At 43.0% G+C, this 16,349-nt stretch overlaps 1 protein-coding gene across 12 annotated transcripts in view; it reads left to right on the plus strand.

Annotated features, from left to right (window-relative positions):
* mast2 (microtubule associated serine/threonine kinase 2) overlaps positions 1–16,349 on the plus strand; it is a 57,768-nt gene that overhangs the window by 26,877 nt on the left and 14,542 nt on the right. For 5 of the 12 annotated variants that reach the window (XM_044128379.1, XM_044128383.1, XM_044128382.1 and 2 more), the window contains 9 exons: positions 1,272–1,303; positions 4,783–4,968; positions 7,915–8,006; positions 10,139–10,214; positions 11,153–11,173; positions 11,730–11,808; positions 12,382–12,536; positions 15,036–15,111; positions 15,261–15,470. In XM_044128379.1, the coding sequence (XP_043984314.1) occupies positions 1,272–1,303; positions 4,783–4,968; positions 7,915–8,006; positions 10,139–10,214; positions 11,153–11,173; positions 11,730–11,808; positions 12,382–12,536; positions 15,036–15,111; positions 15,261–15,470 (927 nt within the window). Of the gene's footprint in view, positions 1–1,271; positions 1,304–2,585; positions 3,039–4,782; positions 4,969–7,914; positions 8,007–10,138; positions 10,215–11,152; positions 11,174–11,729; positions 11,809–12,381; positions 12,537–15,035; positions 15,112–15,260; positions 15,471–16,349 lie in introns of those variants that run through there. The other 7 variants (XM_044128387.1, XM_044128392.1, XM_044128384.1 and 4 more) reach the window with 6 other exon arrangements.

Raw genomic sequence — 16,349 nt, forward strand, 5'->3', positions numbered from 1 at the left:
TCTGTCCAGAGGATACACTGCCTGGAGATGGTGGAGATAATGGAGGTGGAGGGTGGAGATGATGGAGGTGGAGATGATGGAGGTGGAGGGTGGAGATAATCTCCCTCAGCACTCAGACAGCAGCTGCAGAAAGCAGAACCTGCAGCGTAAAGCAATAAAGTGTCTGATGAGGATCAGTTTCTCTCTGGATGCTAAGAGCAGAAAGTACTTTGAGCCTTCCTCCTCCTCCTCCTCCTCCTCCTCTTCTTCCTCCTCTTCCTCCTCTTCCTCCTCTTCCTCTGGCTCTTATGTTGTACAAATAATAATGTAATTTTGTAAAAGATTAGTTTAAATGTTCAGCATCTTTCAGCAGCAGTATAAAGCTGCATGTTTAGATTTAATACTGTACAACGTCAGGATGAACAACACAACAAAGTCTTCAGGATTATTATTGGATGGTTGGAGATTTCTCCTGATGTATTAGAAATGATTTGGTTGGATGTTGGCGTCACTGCAGACCTGCAGACTGTTTCTCCATTATCGTCCCAGAAATTCATGAAGAGAAACGAGCCGTTTATCAGGCTCTGCTCAGCCTCAGGCACTGTGTGTGCGTGTGTGTGTGTGTGTGTGTGTGTGTGTGTGTGTGTGTGTGTGTGCGTGTGTGTGTGTGTGTGTGTGCGTGTGTGTGTGTGTGTGCGGACACACCTGTACGTGTATCTCTGCACATGCTCAGTCTGCAGCGTGGTTCTGTGTCCTGATGTCTGGACTAACAAAGTTTCTGCTCACTATTAGAAACTTTATTAACTCTTAAAATAAATCATCTTTAGTGAAATTAGTTGATTTTCTGGATTTGTAAAATGACTGAGGTAGTTTTACTGCAGGCTGGATGTGATGTGCTGCAGCGACATCTGCTGGTCAAACTCCTGCACTGTTAAACTATTTATGACCAAATAACTTTTGCTTTAATATTTTTAAAATAAATTACCTTGTTTTTGTTTTTACTAAGCCTTCAGTGTTTGTATTAATCAAACCAAGAGTCACTGTTATAGTAAACTGATCATTTGTTTTTGTTTCAAATTGTCTTTAAAAATTTATTAGCTCCATAATCTCTTTCATCTTCATTTTTTATCAAGTTATTTTTTAGTCTAAAAAACACAATTTTTCTAAGAAACTTTATGACCCCAATTGAGCTGACCCCTGAACCGCCCTTTGAGCACCGCTGTATGAAACGCTCTGGTTGATGGTTTGAATCCAGAAACTAACAAACTGCTTCTCTGTTTCCTCTGTTTCAGAAGGAGCTCAGTCTTCCCAGAAGAGGCAGCTTGTAAGTACCTGAAACACTTCATCCAATCAGAGCTCTGCTCTCACCTGGAGAGAAGCAATGAGCCAATCAGATTCCAGCTTTAGGTGTCGCTGCTTCGTTCAGGTCGCCTCCTGGTGGAGGTTCAGGTGAAGCGCAGGAACAGCTGCAGGGTTAGGGTTAGGGGTGCAGGTCTATTTATATCAGGTGTGTGTGTGTGTGTGTGTGTGTGTGTGTGTGTGTGTGTGTGCGTGTGTGTGTGTGTGTGTGTGTGTGTGTTGCTGGTAATGTTCTGTGTGTTTTGGACCTGCAGGATTCAGATGGTTTCCAGGAAAGTTCCTGGCTCTGTCTGAAATGATTCCCATCATGAAAAGGATTTAATTTAAACTTCCTTCGTTCTGTCCTTCATTCATTCACTGTGTCCTCTCTTGCCTCCTTCACTCCTTCCTCGTGTTTTCTCCTTCTTTCTTTCCTTCCTTTCGGATTAAAAATAAAAAATAAATAAGCATTGTTTTGAAAAAAATCTTATTATTTTTCTAAAAACAAAAACAAGCAGCGCCCAGCCTGGGGGGGGGCTGGTAAAGCCTGGGGGGCTGCCAGGCTGATAACACACTGGGAGGAAGAAAACCTGTTGATACCATTTTATCTCCACTTTTATATTGAAAACAAATTCAAAATATAATTTTACTGCAGCGTATATGTAGCATCTTTTTATCTAATATAATTATCTACATCCAGTTTAGTCCAATAGAATCACTTAAGCACTTCAGAACCATCCAAACTTTAATTTAACTAACTTAATTTAAAAATATTTTCATTTAATTTTGATTTCTAAAAATCTGAATTTGCATCCAACAATTAATATTAATTATCTTTTAAATAGATCAAATAAAATATGCCAAAATTATCAAACCGTGTGAAACAAACTGGCTATAATATTTTTAATACGAGTTATTTTTATTAAAAAGAAAATATAAAATATAATATAATAATATTAATGTATTTGTTCCAATAATTTCCACCAGCTCTATTGTCTGTTTTACAGTGTAATAAAACTTTCACAGTAAATTCAAGTTAAAATAATAATAAATCTAAATGTTTTTAAAGACTTTCTTCTGATTGTTAAAGCCTGATGGTTTCAGAGGAAACCTGTTGGACCCGACCTGATCCGACCCGACCCGACCCCCCTCCCCCGCTGCCCCCCTCCCTCTGTCCTCTGGTTGCCGCTGACAGCAGAGCGTTAGCCGCTAGCAGAGGGATTAACCGGACAGCTGCAGCAGGATCGACGCTCCGGTTCTGGGAACATGGAGGGAACCGGGTCGGCGCTGATCCCCTCGATCCGGACGTCTCCCCCGTGAAGGTTCTGGGTCGGGTTTCGACCTCAGAGGAGGAACCGCTCTCGGGTTTATCCTGACGTTTGGAACAGGATGTGGATTATTCCGGAACAAACGGGGAAATCCGAAATGGGATTTATGGAGCAAACTGGCTGCTGAGAGTAATCTGTCTGCAGGTTCTGGATTAGGATTCAGAAACCCAAAGGAACGTTTCACCCCGAGAAGTGTGTGTGTGTGTGTGTGTGTGTGTGTGTGTGTGTGTGTGTGACATAACTCTGAGGTCATCCCTTTAAACGGAGATCAGGACGGACAGATGAGCGGCTCCATGCTGCTGGATTATCACAGATTACAGCTCAGCCTTTTGTCCCAGAACACGAGATGAAGAGGAGGAAGGAGCGCTGCGGAGCGCCTCACCTCCGCCTGCAGTAAGACAACCAGAACCAGAACTGTAGAGAACCAGAACTGTAGAGAACCAGAACCAGAAGTTGGATAACTTGAGTTTAGTGGGAAGTAGAAGCAGTTTGGTTTTCTGAACTCTGGTTCTGGTTCTGGTTCTGGTTCTGTCCATCCGTCTGATCATCTGTTCATTATGCATCGATCCGGTTTTGGTTCCATATTTAATGAATTTCCGTTAATTCATCTCAAACTTTTGAATTAAGTAAATGATTAAATAATGACTAAATTAGCATAAAAAGAACAGAGAAATGTGAATCTAGAAGCTGTCAGGAAGAGCAGAGAGGACGAATCCAGATCAGAACCGTCCACACAGCTGCTCTGTCTGGTTCTGGACGGTTCAGGGGAAGACGTCTCCAGGAGGAAACCCAGACTGGATGCGTCATGGCAGATCCGGCTGAGTCACTGAGGCTTTAACTAGACCAGTAAGTCCAGCGGTCAGAGACAGAAGGTCCATGGAGATCCTGTGGGAAAATGGCGGCGCTCGCATCATCATGAGCCAACCTGAGCTGGCGAACGTCTGGCAGACCAAACGGCCTGTGGAGACGGAGCTGACCGCTGAGCCCCAGGTCGTCATGTAATCTGTCCAGATCCATGAGGGTTTCACGTCTCCCAGAAACTCGTCAGTTCATTAGTGCTGATTGATATACCTGGAGGTCAGTGGACGGCTAGAAACTCGGCCAACAAGAAACCCAGAGGGCCTGAACGCAGCCTGGAGGAACGCCACATGAAATGAACCAAAATGAACCTGTTTCAGGAGGTTCAGTTAGAACCAGTCAGTGGCGTTCATCTCGTTCCTAAACTAAGATGGCGGGGAGTCTGTTTGTCATGTAGCACAGCTAAAATCCAACCTGGCTAAAATAATTTTAGTTGTTTAGCAAGAGAGAATAAATGTAAAACCATCAAGTCATATTTTCAACACGTTACTTATTCATTTGTAAATGTCAGTTCCAAACCTAGAAAGTAAACATCCAGCTTGCTAACTGTGTAATTAATTCAGTAAGACAATATTGAGCTAATAAGTTCAGTATTTTGCTAGGAAGCTAAATAGCTAGCGTTAGCACGGCACCCAAATACTGAGATTTCCAGTGGAATATTTATCTTGCACTTTGTAGCTTTAGATGTTTAGCTAGCTAAATAACAAGTTTGCTAACAAAATATTGAGCTGGTAAGTTCAATATTTGGCTTTAGCAGCAAACAAGTTTTTTGTAAGCTGAACATTTTGTTTCTAAACTAAATATTTAGTTAGTGAATTAGATATTTAGTTTGAAACCGACATTTATAAGTGAATGACATGCTGAAAATACTCTGATAAATAAGCCCCATTTCCCCCCTTTGACAGGCTAATAACCCAAATTATTTCTGTTAATTTGACTGTTGGGTTACGGAGTCGGTCATGGATCCTTCATCCACAGCTTGAACTGAAGGCAGAAAGATCCAAACTAAAACATTTCTGTCTAAAAAGCAACAGAATCAGTTCTGAGTTTTCTGAGGGGAAGCGAAGGCATCGTGATTAGAGAGCAGTTAGTGTTTAGTCAATTAAGTTTGGATTATTTACATCTCAAACCTTTAGATGGAGTTTATGATAATGAATCGAAATTCCAGGTTTGGAAACAATAATTATGTAGCTGCAGTTTCCACCAGGCGCCACTAGAAGGCTCCACTCTTCCCTCCTCTTCATCCTGTCTTCCTCCTCCTCTCTTTCTCTCTCGTCAGAATCTGGTCACCGGCTCAGCTGCGTTGCCACAGCAACAGCAGCTTCCTCCTCCATCACCTGCTCTCCCCCACCTCCTTCCACCCCTCTGTCGACCAGCCCTCCTCTTCCTCCTCCTCTCCCTCCTTTCCTTCTGACGGCCCTCTCTCCGCCCCTGCTTACCTGCGAGGAAACCCCTTCCTCTGGAGGTAAGCCCCGCCCCCTCCCACCTGTAGCACTCCTGATTGGTCCACAGTGCCGCCTGCAGACATGCTGCTATGTTGATATGTCAGATCAACATAGCAGGAAGTGGACTACAGCGCAGGGCATTCTGGGTAACACTAGGGTTAGCTTAGCGCTAGCAGGAGAAACGACTGGTGGGGTTTTACCTGAAATGTGACTCCTTCGTTTCTGATTCCATCTGGGGAAGAAGGAAGTTGCTCTCAGTGTCTTCAGAGGTTTTGTGTCGTTTCCTGTGCAGCGCCCCCACAGGCCAGGAGGGGAACAGGCTGGTTTGGGTCAGAACCACAGCAGCTGGACAACAGAACGTACCCGACCGTCAGGAGGAAAAACGCTCCGATTGTTTCCTTTTTCGGCTTCTGGTGACGTTAACACTGATCAACGCTGGGATGGTTTTGGTGTTTGAGCAGCAAAATCTGCAGGTCCAGTTCAGCAGCTGGTGAACGCAGAAAGAGTAACTCTGGGAAAACTTAATCCATACAGAGTTATGGATAAATCATCTATTTATCAGATCTGATCTGAAAATCCTCCTGAACGTTTCTGCTCAAACTGCTCCACATCTTATTTTATTGTTCTGTCATAAACATGGAACTGAAGAGGCTCTTTATTATAAATATGACTTCAATAATGTCACAAAATCAATTTTCTGTTTACTCAGTTGGTGTTTAATGCAGCTGACACAAAATAATAATAAATTATGTAATGATGGGTTTTTTAAATTATGAAAAATTTTATCCTTTGTGATGAAAAGACAGCTGGTTCTTTTGTTCAGAGAACTTATCTGCTTATCAATTAATCAATAAAATTAATCAACTTTACATTATCTCATTAATGATAACATGCACCTGTAGTCAGAACCTGAAGGTGGCGCTATTTCCTCCGAGTCTACTGCTCTGAAGGGTCTAGTGTGTGTGTGTGTGTGTGTGTGTGTGTGTGTGTGTGTGTGTGTGTGTGTGTGTGTGTGTGTGTGTGTGTGTGTGTGTGTTGACGTCACGTCGGCTGCTGCATGTCGGGAGGATTTTGAGGTTCTGGAAGAATCATCCGGTTCTGATCGGGGCAAAACAGACCGGAGAGAGAAGGTGGGGAGACGGTCGCCACGGCAGCAGCTTCTGCACGCGCTCAGTGCAGAAGCTGACAGGTCGGAGTCGTCGTCATAGCGATGCTGCTGGAGCCTCAGCATGTCTGAGTCCTGGACGGTTCTGTCCAACTTCTCACTGCCGGAGAGAAACATGCTGCGGCGCTCCGAGAGGTACGTCTGCATCCAACCGTTCATCCAACCGTCCGCCGCCCTCCGAGGCACTCCGGGTTTCTCGGTGATTTGCGTCGGCATGGCGACGGGAAGCTTCCTGTTACTGTTTGTTGAGGAGCTGCGTTTCATCCCTTCCCCTTCAGAGCAGCTTTTCCTGATTTCTTCTTCTTCTGTTCTCCGCTGGGCTCCTACTGACTCCTGGGCAGATTATCTGCTCTACCATCTTGGATTGTGGAGGAAAGTTGTTCTGCACCGATTACAGTTTTCTGACCTCAGTTTGGTCGATGCTGTTTTTTTAATATTTTTTTGTTTGAATGTCGCTTGTTGGTAACTGTGGTTGATTTTTAGACCTGTAAAGAGGCAGATCAGATTGTTTGATAAGATCGGCTCCAGATGCTTCCCTGATCTCCCACTATAAGGAAACCGCAGCAGATTTCTTGGTTCACAGCTACAGGATGTCACATCACACCGGTAAATTAAACTTTGTGGTGACGTGTTAATTCATGGCTTCAATCCGTCACCAAATGTAGAGATGAAGGCGAACATGTAAAGAAGCGCCGTGTGGTGATGCTTCCTGTAGCTCAGCTGCTTTCCAGTCTGGACTGAGTTTCACAGAATCATCTGATATCTGTGATACGGAGACGATGCACATGGTTTCCCCCAGTGTATTATAAGCCTGGCGGGTCACCAGGCTTTACTTGTGCTTTACTATTTAAGTCTTTTTAAAATGTTTGCATTTTTAAGACTTTATAGTTGGTCTTCAGGTATTAAACTTCTTTCAACAACACATAATTATCAAATGATATTTTCAAACTTCAGAACTCAAAAACACGACGGGCTCCTGGATGAATCACCGCCCTGGCGCCCAGCCACCGGACTTATCAGGTTTTCTGGGGGAAACCTTGGATGCAGCAGCGTCTGCAGTGTTTTGGCCACTGAGCTCAGCTCTGCGTCGGCTCGCCTCTCCACAGAAACAACAAACCCATCAGCCACGGCGAATAAACTTTCTGAAACCCCGACGTCTTCCACAAAATAACTAAATAACTCGACGCTAAGCAGAGGGTTCAGGGCCACCGAGTTTCATGAAACAGGAGAACCGTCCAACCTGGCAACCCACCAGAACCACCAGCCGGGTCTGTTTCTATTCTCAGTAAAATAAAATAAAATTAATTTATTTTATTAAATTAATTTTATTTTATTAAAATAAAAATAAAATTTATTTTATTAAAATAATTTATTTTATTTTATTTCTTGTAAAATATTTCTCAGGAATTTAAAAAAGCCAGGTAAGATAACTGAGTTTCATTTTTTCTGCCGTCCCGACGGTTTAATAAACGTCTCTCCTCTAGCAGCAGTAATTGTCCTGCCTGGGTTTCCGTAGCCGCGGTGCGGATCAGGCGTTCCCGTCTCTGTGAACGATCTGCCGGGTCTGTGATGTTTCCGTCAGTAACTCTGACCTGCTGGTGCTGCGGCCGTCACCATGGCGACGCCGGGGCATTTAGCAGCTGCTGCGGCCAATCGTATCGCTAGAATGGGGCCTGGGAATCAGTCAGGAGAAATCTGGACCTCTGATTGGCTCGTTGCAACCGTTCCCACAGGTGGGAGGCGGAGCCACTCACCTGTTGACCTGCTGCTAACCTGAAACTGTGTGTGTTTGTGTCCACAGCTGCCGGGCCAGCAACAGGAAGAGTCTGATCGTGACGTCCAGCACTTCCCCGACTCTTCCTCGGCCGCACTCCCCTCTGCACGGACACACAGGTGAGACCGGCACCGCCTCCGACCAGCAGGGGGCAGAGTGCTCTTTTAACCTTCAACCAACAACTTTACTACCGTAATAATTGTTTTTCTGGATTAAAAGTTAAAATATTAATATTTATTAAGACAAAGGAAAACATGATTGTTGAGTGATGCGCCACCTGCTGGACGGTAAAGAGAAACCTCCTTCAGACTAAATATTTGCTCGTCTTTGATCTGTGCCGGTTGGTAAAGCAGCAGGGAGGAAGACTCTGGTTCTGAGGAGATGAAGATCAGTTGGACCCAGAATAGATTAGGTTCTATTTTCAGCTTCTTTCAACATTAACAGGAAGCAGCAGTGATGTTCTCCACCTTCCCCTCCTGCATCCTCTGATGCTGCGTTGCCGTGGTAACACTGTCATGTGTCCTTGACGCCGCTGAGGGAAGCAAACATCCTGAGAGCAGCTGCTTCGAACATCCGCCCTGAACCCAGACTCATCCAGGACGTGGCGATCCAGTTCAGTAGGAATAATAAGGTCACCTCAAGGTCACCTCAAGGTCACCTTAGTGGCCCTACTATTGACCTTCAGGTTCCTGGTGCTGACCCTGATGGCCTTATGAGTGACTTAACGGCTCCTTGTTGGTCACCAGCCACCTGGACATGGAGGGTAGAACCTTTCATCAACCTTTAGTGACCTTAATTTTCCTGCAGATGACCTCAACAGCCCTACTAAACAACTAGTCAACAGATGACTACTACGGTAGTTAAATAGTAAGTTGTCAGCCAGTTAACATCAGTGGCCGTGATCTTAATTTGTGTCCTGACCTTATCCACCCTGGTGACCTTAGTGGCCATATTACTGACTGTTTCGTCTTCGACTCTTAAATCAGTTTCCAAGCCGACCATGATTTTTATTTTCTAATAGAATCTCTTTAATCTGATGGGTTGGTATGAGCTGGTTAAAGCCGTTTGGTTTTCATGTTTCTGGAAATGAAGCCAATAATTCAGGATTGTTTTCTGCCTTCACTGGGTTTCTCTTTGCTCTGCTGCTGGGCCAGTAAGTCTCCTGCTCTCCTACTGGTTTCCAGCAGGCCGTTCCTGGGAAAAGGTCAGATGATGACGGTGGTTTTCGTAACAGCAGCTCCTCCTGTCAGTCGCAGCGTTTCTCCGGTTATTTCTGTGTTTTCTTTTCTCAGCCTGTCGGCGTCAGCGAGGCATTAGCATGCGTCTCGTTTGCAGGAATAGTTCTGAGGTTCTGCTAAAGTAGGTCACTGTCTCCTCACTTTCTAACACGACACACTAAAAATGTAAAACAGCTTCTGTGTGTTTCCATGGTTACCTGCCATGCTCATATAGAGGCTGTTTCACACAATGATGTTTGTATTTCTGCTGCTGATGAAGCCAGTCTGTCAGTTTGTGTTACTGGGGGGCTGTGTGAGGTCACTGCAGGTCACAGGGGTCACGGGGTCACCTCAGGTCACAGGGGTCACTGTGGGTCACTGCAGGTCACAGGGGTCACTGTGGGTCAAACTTTTTGTGAACAATAAACATTTTGACTTGCAAAAGGTTTTTAAAGTCAGTAATTAAATGCACATATTTCAGGTAAATCTGAGGAAACTGTACATCCATCCATCTTCTATTCACCCTTCGTCCCTCATGGGGTCAGGAGGGTTGCTGGTTCCTCCCCAGCTAACGTTCCGGGCGAGAGGCGGGGTCACGGGGTCACCTGGACAGGTCACCAGTCTGTCGCAGGGCAGAAACTGTATATTTAAAACAAAAAAAAATCTTCAATCCTAGTTTATAGTTTTCTTAAAAAGGAATCTGGATTTTTCACAGATTTAAAGTAAAATACAATCTATTTCTGCATGTTTTTAGATAAATACTGTATGAAACAATAAACATACGCAGATATAATGATTATTTTCCATTGTAGCTGCTGTCAGTCTGGATGTGTTAATGTGGATCAGATGGAGAAGAAAGGAAAGTCACTTTTGTTCTTTATTTTGTCAGAATTTTAAATCTGTTCAGTAAAAAAGCTAATTTTACTGGAAGGATAAACTTTGTTCTGAAACAAGTTAATGTTGGACTGAAGCAGCAGCAGCGTTTGAGATAAAACCGACAGATTTTGTTTTTTGCCCTTTTCTGTGTCTTGCAGGCACCAGCCCACTGGACAGCCCTCGCAACTTTTCCCCCAACACAGCGGCGCATTTCTCCTTCATTCCGGCTCGCAGGTGAGATCTTCTTTCACCTGAACAGAAACGCTTCAGAGCTGCTGGGCGTTAAACCGCAGCCACCTGCTTCAGCTCTCTGACATGACAGCAAGAAATTAAATTTCACTTCATAAAGTAATTTCTTCACTGTTAATCATTGTTTTTATAAATGTTAGTTTGAAAATAATCTTCAGGTAGCAAACTAAATATTTAGCTTCAAACCAAATATTATTTTACAAGCTCGCTAACTACACATTTAGCTTCATACTTAATACTTAGTTAGAGAACTAAGTATCTAGTTTAACTATTTATTGATGTTGCTAACCAAATATTTAGCTTCATATTGAATCTTCAAACTAAATATTAAACTAGCAAACTAACTGTTTAGCCTGTTTATTGAAGGCTAAATAACCCAGATTATTTCTGTCATAATTGGCTGTATTTTTAAAAATGGCTGCCGTTTATGCTGCTGTTTAAATCTGCAGCCGAAGATGCAGATGATCGCCGGGAGGCGTCACTCTGTCGGAGATTAATAACTCTAATCTCTCAGCTCTCCTCCAGTCTGCTGACAGCTTCCAAAAGTTAATATCAACTTTCCCCATTAAAAAGAAGTGATAGTGTTTCCATGGAAACGCTGATCTAAATGGCCCCTGGGTATTTCCATGACAACCCATCAAACGTTTCTGGCTGCAGCAGAGGCAACGAGCTGACGGTGATTTAAAATGGAAATCCATTTCTGTCCCGCTGCTGACCTCTGCTGCTGGGCGCTGGGACTACAGCGCCGCCTGGTGGCGGAGCTTCACATCACACACAGCACTTCAAGCACTTTTATTAATAATATAACAATAACATGTTTAGTCAGGGAAACATTGGTTTGATCGTGGATCAGGATGAGACCTGATGCAGGATCCTCCAGCTGTGGTGAATCATGAAATTAAAATGTTTTGTTTTCCTCACAGCCACGGACACAGAGCCGACAGGTAACCGACGCACCTTTCCTCTCTGCCTGCATCCACCCTCATTACTCTCTACCCTCTGCTCACCAGCTGCGTCTCCACGGCCGTAAAGTTACACAAATTTAAACTTTTCACCAATTTCAAATAAAGCACATTTTTCCATAAAACCTTTGTGTTTTAGGTTCAAATCAAATTTATTTCACAAAACAAAGGAAACTTATTTTCCATTAGTGACCAGCAGCCGGATGTTACTGCTGCTGGAAACGCCACAGACAGGAAGTGGTCAGAAGCCCAGTAGGCGGAGCTTGTTGCTCCAACGCCTGAATCGGACACAGACGTCTCCTCTGATTGGCTGGATTATGAACATAATCTGTACATCATGATTTCTAATGATTTATCTCGTAGACCAACTTATTGGCTTAATTTCATTTATTTGTTTATTGATCTTTTATCGAACGGAAACTTGGCTGATGACAGATTCACCCAGATGAAGAACATCTGGCTCTTCATCTTCATCTCTCTCTGTTCTGATTGGCCGCTTAAATCCTGAGGTTCTGATTGGTCGATGTGTGTCCTGCAGGACCGATGGCCGCCGCTGGTCTCTGGCCTCGCTGCCGTCCTCCGGATACGGAACCAACACGCCGAGCTCCACCGTCTCCGTGAGTCCGCCGCCCCGAGGCAGGAAAGAAAGTACACCCCGCAGGCAGGGGAAAGAAAGTACACCCCGCAGGCAGGGGAAAGAAAGTACACCCCGCAGGCAGGGGAAAGAAAGTACACCCCGCAGGCAGGGGAAAGAAAGTACACCCTGCGTCTCCCTCCTGCGGTTGTCCCAGCACCGTCTCCAGAACCGATCTGTTGGACTTTCTATTGTTCTGGTTTTAATTTCTATTTTTTCTGGATTTGGTTCTTTTTTCAAACTAATTTTCTCCGGATGTATTTTGGGTTTAATTCTGTTTCATCTCAGTCTTGAATCTGGTTTTTCTCTCTGTCCTGGTTTCAGTTGGGTTAACTGGTTTCATCCCAGTTTGAACTGGTTTCAGTGAAGCAGCTTCAGAGTTTCTGTTTATTCCTGCTGTCGTTTGTTGTGTATCTTAGCTGGAGTTCATCCCTGCCTCTTCCTCCTTCTTCTTCTGTGGTTTGTAGCCCTGAAACGCAGCCTCCCTGCCCCGCCCCGCCCCCACCTGTAGCTGCTGGTTGTAATCTGTGCTCCCTCTGTGCTCCTCCTCTCACAGTCCTCCTGTTCATCTCAGGAGAAGCTCCACCAGCTGCCCTTCCAGCCCACGCCGGACGAGCTGCACTTCCTCACCAAACACTTCAGCTCTGAGAGCGTCACCGACGAGGACGGCCGCCGCTCGCCCGCCATGAGGCCGCGCTCCCGCAGCCTCAGGTACCGCCGCCGCCGCCACAGGGAGGAGGGGTTAAAGGTGGCTACACTTGTAGCTAGACCCGTTTTGAAAACAAAATGCTGCTACATTGATGGCTAGTCGATGTTTTTTTATTAACGATTTGTTGCTAATCATTTTAAGGTTGTTGGAATAGTTGCTGGTTGCTTTTGTGTCTCTAAAGGATCTGAAAAGTTGCTAAATGTTACAATATAGTTGCTTTCCCTCGCCACACTCGGCCACGCCCCCTGTGTCTCTTGGCTCCGCCCACTCTGGTGACATTTTGTAGATATTTTCTGGGCGGAGCTTAAAGAGCTGCTTGTTCAGTGATGTGACTCGCTTCACTCTGAAGTTAAATTATTTCTCATTTGAAAGTGAAAGTCATTTCTTGTTTCAAATGTAAAAACTTTAAAAACTTGTATGTTCCAGTTTTTGTGTTCTGTCCGGATCGGTACCATCTACAGTATCTACAGTCTGTTCACTGGTTTCTTATTATCCAGTAAAAAACAGAAAACGGTCCAGTTCAAGTTTTCTCTCCTGACTCTCAGCTGCCCACCAGGAGGCGCCGCCATCTCTGACCGGTCAGACATTACTGACCACAAGCTGCTGCTGTCTGCCTCTTCATCACCTCCTCCTCTTCATCAGCCGACCTGATGATGATGATTGGACGGAGGAAGAGGCGATGATGAAGAGCTGCAGCTGTTATCGCTCTGCTTTAAACTTTAATCCGTTTATGTTCCCACGCTCTCTCCTGATTGGTCGGTTTCTGTGCAGGGCCGTAGCCAGGGGTGGGGGGAACCGGGCCGGTTCTGGAGCGGTTCTGCAGGAACCGTTAACCCTCCTGTGTCTGAGCCGATGGGCTGTAAACCACAGACTGACTTTAGTTTTCATAGCGAGTCCATCCGGCGCTCTGGGTTTGATTAATCCTCCTGGCTCCTTTTAAATACAATCATATTTATCATCATCTGATATTCACAAGTAATGTGATTATTTCAAACTAATCATTTTCTTTTTTATTATATTTCTGCTATTATTCTTTTTTTAATTAAATTATAATGTATTATAAATTTTTAGTTACTTAAAATATTATTAATATATATTTTTGATCATTATTACAATTAATAATAATTAAAAATGTATTCATTCTATTTATATATATTCTTTTAATAAATTGTATTAATTGTATTTGATCTTTTTTGTCATTAGATCTAATTTTATTTTCATTGTGTTAATAATCTTAAATATATTTAAACATACCATATATAAAGTTTTTTATTTCTATTTTGTCAGTATTTTTTGTTACTAATTATTTTACCAACAGATTTTCTCTTTTCTAAATTTATTTGTTTTATTTATTTTTAGCTCCTTGAAACGTTTAGAGAATTAAATAAAATCCAGTTTTTACCAAAAGGAAAAGTTCAGTCTGGAAACGAGGTGACGTAAACAAACCCCAGGTGTGTGTGTGTGTGTGTGTGTGTGTGTGTGTGTGTGTGTGTGTGTGTGTGTAAGATGACAAACTGCATGACGTTTTCTGTCACCTCATTAAGCAGGTAATTAGAGTCTGAGCTGCTGATAAATTACTTTAGGCATTACCTCATCGCTCACATGACCTGTTGTGTGTGTGTCTGTGTGTGTGTGTGTGTCTGTGTGTGCGTGTGTGTGTGCGTGTGTGTGTGTGTGTGTGTGTGTGTGTGTGTGTGTGTGGATGACTCATCCTGGATCTCAGTCATCCAGTGTTTTTTTCTTGCATTTTGATTTTTTAGCCCTTTACTTTTGTTTAAGCTGCAGATATTTTATTATTTTATTGATAATTTGTTGATTTTTTACCTTTTAAAGCCAAAACCTGAAATTATTGTGAATCTAGAATTGCAAGAATAATTAATATTTTATCATTTTTTTGTAAAATCAGATTTTATTTTATTTTCTTGCTAATTATACCAACATGATAATTAGCTTAAGCTAACGCTGAGTGCTATCTTAAATTTAATTTATATATTAATTTAGTCCAACAATTCAATAACAAATTAAGTTGTAGATTATAATTTACTTGTTTTAAACTCTTATCTGTTGTATTAATGTTTATATCTTGTTTTTAATTTGCCTGTTTCATTTTGTTCTGCTACGTTTCTTTATTTGATTAAAATTATTGTGAAAAAAGATTGAATATAAACTTTACAATAACTTTATTTTTATGAATGTTTACAAACATCCAGTAGATTGAAAAAAATAAAATTAGCAGGAAGCGCTAAACTGCTAGCTAAAAATTAGCTCTGGTATTAGCAGCAGTGCTCTGACTGCTGATGTTAAATGTCATTAAAAATGATTATTGATTATCAGTAGTAACAGAATTCCTGCTGCAGATTAAACCCATGAAGAAGAAAAGACCAGAAGATCAACCGATGTCTCAGAAAAATGCAAAATAAAATTGATGTTCATTCTTTACTGTTTGTTAGTTCAGTGATTTTAATTCCTTCCTCTCTGGTTGATGTTTGGTGTGTCTGCAGCCCGGGACGCTCGCCGGTTTCCTTCGACCACGAGATCATGATGATGAACCACGTCTACAAGGAGCGCTTCCCGAAGGTCCGGAAAACTTTAATTCCTCCACGTCAAAAATGATCCGATTTACAGAAACGCCGCTTCAGATATTCATCGTTCATAATCCTCTAGTTCACCGTTTGTTGAATGATGTGGCGTTATAAGCCCCTCCCTCTGCGTGACTCCGCCCCCAGGCCACGGCCCAGATGGAGGAGCGCCTGGCCGAGCTGCTGGCCTCGGCAGCGCCGGAGAAGGTGCGTCCGCTGGCCGACGGGGTCCTGAGCTTCGTGTTCCACCAGCTGATCGAGCTGTCCAGAGACTGCCTGGACAAAAGCAGAGAGGACCTCATCACCTCCAGATATTTCTACGAGCTGCAGGAGAGTCTGGAGAAGCTGCTGCACGACGTGAGTCTGGAGTCTGGGCCGGTTCCGACCGGTTCAGAACATTTAAATCAGCTACAACATTCATTTAGACGCATTCAGCATCTGCCTTAACACTTCCATTTATTTTATTTTTGCCTTTAAGAAGCTGATTAAAACTCCTGACTGCTGCAAAATTAGAAACTGAAATATTAAAAATCAGTTTCAGCTTTAGAGTTTAATAATATTATTATATTTCCTTTATTTAAGAATAAACTCTGCATTAAAGTTTATAAAATAACCGAGTAAATTTAACAAATATAAAAGGTGATTTATTATTCCAACTGAGGTTACTGTAAAAAACATTTAAAGTAACCAAACATAAAATAAATGTAATTCCAGTTTTTATCTGTTTTTTCTTATTTAATACTTTTTTTAAATTTCTGCAGCAAAACTAATAGAAATCAATAATAACGTGTTTTTAAAGAAAGTGATTTTATTATGAGGTTTAATGAAGTGCAGCTGCAGTTTATGGTAAAAAATTTAATTTAAATATTTCCTGTTTCTTCGTCTCTGTGACTCCATCTTGTTTTATCGTCTCAGAAAAACATAGAAATTAAAAATTCATTGAATATTTAAATTTATGGCGTTTCCTCTAAATGGATCCACCAGAACCGTTGGACCGACCCGGTTCCGCTCCGTTTTACCTTCGATTGGCTCAGAGCGTGACGCAACGCTCCGTCACCTTCATCACCTTCATCGCCTTCGTCTTCATCATCTTCATAAGTGGCGGTGTGATGTCATCAGCAGTCCGGTTCTTGTCCCGACGCTCCGGACCGTTTTCCTGTTTCTGAGTTGGGGGCGTGTTTCCATGGCGACCAGGGGGAGACGTTTCTATTAGCTCAGTGTGTGTGTGTGTGCGCC

Source organism: Gambusia affinis, linkage group LG10 (assembly GCF_019740435.1).
Source record: "Gambusia affinis linkage group LG10, SWU_Gaff_1.0, whole genome shotgun sequence".
Classification (NCBI taxonomy): domain Eukaryota; kingdom Metazoa; phylum Chordata; class Actinopteri; order Cyprinodontiformes; family Poeciliidae; genus Gambusia; species Gambusia affinis.